Here is a 3921-nt window from a genome sequence, read left to right as displayed (position 1 = left end):
TGAACTGTTCGTTGTAATGATCTGGAGCATGTCCGAAACTGTCAAAGAATTCTGCATTTTCAGCATCTCGGAAATAAATTGCAACCCAGTGCTGGCCCGGTTTTGATGACGGATCCGTATTTACGATGTATGCGCAGGGAAACAACGATACGTGGACAGGGAGTGTGTTCATAGCATGTATCCCCTTCACAATGTCTTTCAAACAGGTACCTTTTACCATAGTTGATAATACCTCCGTGTTCATAGTCTTGCGTAATTGACCTCTCTGGATTCGGTTATTTCGATGAGCGCAGGGAATGTTGCGAAAGCCACGCAATTCAAATTTTCGACAGTGTTTGTTTCGAATTTAACTTCCAATCTGATGTTGCCTTGATGCACCAGGTTTATATACTCCCCTCCAAGGTCGGAGGGTGCGAGATCGAAGGCGTACAATGGCATGTCCCATAGTAAAAGTATCTCTGTTGATCATCAGACCTTCATTTTGGTTCCATTTTCCGGCCACATCAAATAAGCTGCAGAAGGGGGTCACGTTATTCCTGTTATCTCCTATATCCATTTTCATGGGGCGAGCAGGCATGCTTTCTCCGTTGACGTAAAGGGTCACTTCTTGTGCCAAATTGACGAAATTGAAAGGGTTTTTGGTATAATCACCATTCACGGCAGCCTGTTTGACAAATGCGAATACGGCTTTCGTCGGCATGTTATTAGCCCATACGTTCTGCCATATAAAGGAGCCGGCGCCAGATCCGACAGTATTCATCTTGACCTCCGTTCTGACCAATGGGTATTTGGCAGTGGTGTCTTTTAATAACTTGGCATGATTCACCAAAACACCGCTGTCCACTTTGATCATACATGCCTTAAAAGCCACGTCCAATATCTCCAACTTGTAACTGGGATCCGTTTCATCACTCATCAGAAAAAAAGGAGCTTTATTTCTAAATAGCTTTAACTGTAAGTCGACACCATTAAGAAGATACTTGTCGATTCCGAAGATATCTTCGTATAAAGGCCCTTCCATATCGAAAACCTTACTTTCCTTGGTGTAACTATACCTCTTCTTTAACCCCGCGTTCGTTCCAGATACGATGGGTTTGGCATCGTCCATGTCGTAATCGTCCAAGTAAAACATTTGGGAGGTGAGTTGTGATTTTGTGGCATCAGTTCCACTAGACAATATGGTTTTCAGGTAAGCCTTCCAAGGGTAGTTGTTGGTGTTGAGGGATACCAATTTACCATTCATGTAAATATCGATCTGTGACCACATACTCTGTAATAATAAATTGATGATACCCGTTTTCTCGTTCTCGGCTAAAACAGAGTCGTCGGCTTTTTTGACCCGGCATTTGACATACAACCTAGACTTGTGTAAGTCAATATACCTGTCACCGGATCCGGGTACGTATATTTCTATAGGTGCGTCGGAAATATTGAAAGAAGACATAGGTCGACATTCCGAAAAGTAGACTTTTTCTATCGCTACCTGATTGGGTGGGACGGTAAAGATAGACAGAGCGGCCGGTAATCCAATATGGTTAACGTTGTCACTGAGAAAAGACATTATTCAGGAGAGTGCGTCTATCGGTTCTTCTTTCCTTTTTTTGCTAGATGATGTTGTTCCTTTGCCTTTCCTTTTCAGACTGGTGGTCGTCTTGGACATTGTCTTATTTATAGGTACGTGAGGTATGTTATGTTTGGCGGCTTTTTAACATCTTCTTTGGCTCTTTCCAGCACAGCATCCATGGGTGTGCTCCGTTTTCCTAACTTAGTACCACTGTTTGATTGGTAAATGGCAGGAATCATGTACGGTTTGTTAGTGTACATACCAGCGAAACCACCACCCGTTTGACGTCCTCTATACTGACCTGGGTGTACCTTCCCTTCTTTTAAGTCTTTAAAAAACTGTTCCCAAACCTTGGGGTCAGACACGTACGGAGATCCAATCATGATTGATAAAAATGACGTTTTCTCAAAACCAGCGTCACCGACAGAGTTCCTTCATCAAATGACACCGGTTTGTTTTTAGTGTCCTTTATATAGACATGGACGTCTTGAAACTGACCGAGCCTAACGGGGACCTCGTACGGGTAAGGGAATATGATATTTCCCGCATTTTTAATGTAAACCGATCTCAGTAGGGGTAATTCCGCGTCTCCTACCATAGTTTCGTCACAAAGATTACAACAAATCATATATTCTTTGGACAACGAGGGTTTCTTCTTTCCACGATGAAATGTTAATTCCATAAGAGAGATCGTCCAGTGTCCATCTAATGTCAATGGTCTCGAAAGGTGTATTCGAAAATCCCCTGCATTGTTATTCGGGTATAACTTAAGACTATCCGAAGACCTCAGTACCATTCGCGTTCCCATGTTTCTGTGGCAAACCGTTGAATACTCCATCGTATTTATACCATGTCTTGTTCTGGAATCCAGGAATTGAACTTTGATGGCCAACCCAACCATTTCACGTACACTTCTGTCGTACCAGATCTTTTTCTTTTCCTCAATACTTTTTCCACACGATATTTATTCTCGGCATCGGCATTCACCTTTTGCATTTCTTTTTCATAAAAGGTTCCAGATATCTCATCGTTTGCAAAATCTTTTAATTTATAAACAGGTATACCTTGTCTCAAGTATCTCCGATCTACGATAAATAGTTCGTCGGTCCATTTTTGTTGATAGTCTCTCTGAAACGTTCGTTTGATGTGTGAGATTCTGACTTTATCACCTATCTTAAATTTATACGGATTTTTGTTCTTTTGGCTTGATATGCGTTTTACGTCTTTTTTACGCACCAAATATTTCAGATATCGTATTTCGTCTTGGTTTGATTTGCTCACGCTAGAGGGAGACAATCCACTCAGTGACCTATGTGGTCTGTTGTTGTAATTTGAAACTAGATCCTGGAGTATATCGATGTATCTATACGTTTGCTTTGACGTAAAATATCTGTACATCAAATTTTTAAGTGTTCTTATTACCCGTTCGGCGTAATTAGCCTGGGTGGAATTCTGGGTACAATGTACCCGTATGCTTTCTCCTTCCAGGTATTTCCTGACATGCGCATTACGGAACTCTGCTCCCTTGTCAAAACGAACTGTACTTGCTTTTCTTCCTTTTATAAATATAGATTTTAGTGCGTTGACGACGGTTTTACCCAATTTGTTTTTCAATGGTACTACCCATAGAAACTTTGAGAAAACATCAATTAGTATTAAAAGGTATTTAATACCGTCATTGAACGATGTCAAATTTTGAACGTCTGCCAAGTCTCCGTCAAATAACGAGTCGATTCCTTCTACTACTACTCGATTCTTCTTAAATTTTGTGATCAAGTCTTTCTGTAAACTGTAAGCGTCTTGATCTTGAAGCCATTGAGTTATCCTGCGTATGCCGATTTTAACCTTTCCTTCTTTACGTACAACTTGATACAATTTTTTGGGTCCAGCGAAAGATCCCGGATGTTTTGTATCGTACCAGATCCTATTGAGATAGTCCTCCCAGTTAGGCATTCTCACATCTTGTGAGCGGCTACATTATGTTGTTTCCTTTTATATATAATAACAAACACTTAGATTACAATATATATATATATTATTATTTACAAACAATATACACTCATTTTGCTTTTCTAATGGACACGTTGATGTTGGTAATTATTCGCTGTAAATAATTCCACTGTCTGGTGTTTAAGCCAATACCACGAATGGTGGCTTTTCCGTTGATGAATTGTCTCAAGTCAACGAGTACACGTCCTTGGTATCGACACACGGAAGCAAAGTAGCCGTCGGGTAATGGATACTGTTTCAAGCTGCTACACAGTGTTGTATTCAGGTTTGGTAATGCTTCAGAATTCGTAGCATTTGTCACGATCTTGATGCAGTCCGATGTCTCTTTACTTTTTGCTGCCATATTT

General features: G+C 40.7%; 2 protein-coding genes across 2 annotated transcripts; both read right to left on the bottom strand.

Moving 5' to 3' along the window:
• Window positions 1-346: 346 nt before the first annotated feature.
• Window positions 347-1561, bottom strand: LOC117318093 (uncharacterized protein F54H12.2-like). Its single transcript, XM_033873093.1, has one exon. It carries the CDS (start codon window positions 1559-1561, stop codon window positions 347-349), a length of 1215 nt encoding a protein of 404 aa, XP_033728984.1.
• A 776-nt stretch (window positions 1562-2337) lies between these two features.
• Window positions 2338-3517, bottom strand: LOC117318091. The gene is made up of 2 exons (XM_033873090.1): window positions 2987-3517; window positions 2338-2424 (listed from the first exon to the last, which is right to left on the bottom strand). Exons 1-2 carry the CDS (start codon window positions 3515-3517, stop codon window positions 2338-2340), a joined length of 618 nt encoding a protein of 205 aa, XP_033728981.1.
• Between the last annotated feature and the right edge of the window lie 404 nt (window positions 3518-3921).

This window comes from Pecten maximus, chromosome 19, assembly GCF_902652985.1.
Source record: "Pecten maximus chromosome 19, xPecMax1.1, whole genome shotgun sequence".
In the NCBI taxonomy this organism is placed as follows: Eukaryota; Metazoa; Mollusca; class Bivalvia; order Pectinida; family Pectinidae; genus Pecten; species Pecten maximus.
The sequence above is the reverse complement of the archived record's forward strand: the minus strand, read 5'-3'. Positions and strand labels throughout refer to the sequence as shown.

Excerpts from the sequence above, each read along its gene's own strand:
- LOC117318093 (XM_033873093.1), bottom strand. The coding sequence starts at position 1,561 with ATGTCTTTTCTCAGTGACAACGTTAACCATATTGGATTACCGGCCGCT.
- LOC117318091 (XM_033873090.1), bottom strand. The coding sequence starts at position 3,517 with ATGCCTAACTGGGAGGACTATCTCAATAGGATCTGGTACGATACAAAA. Across the intron at positions 2,425-2,986 it reads AGGCTAATTACGCCGAACGG|AACAAGACATGGTATAAATA; the intron begins GTAATAAGAACA and ends CCTGGATTCCAG.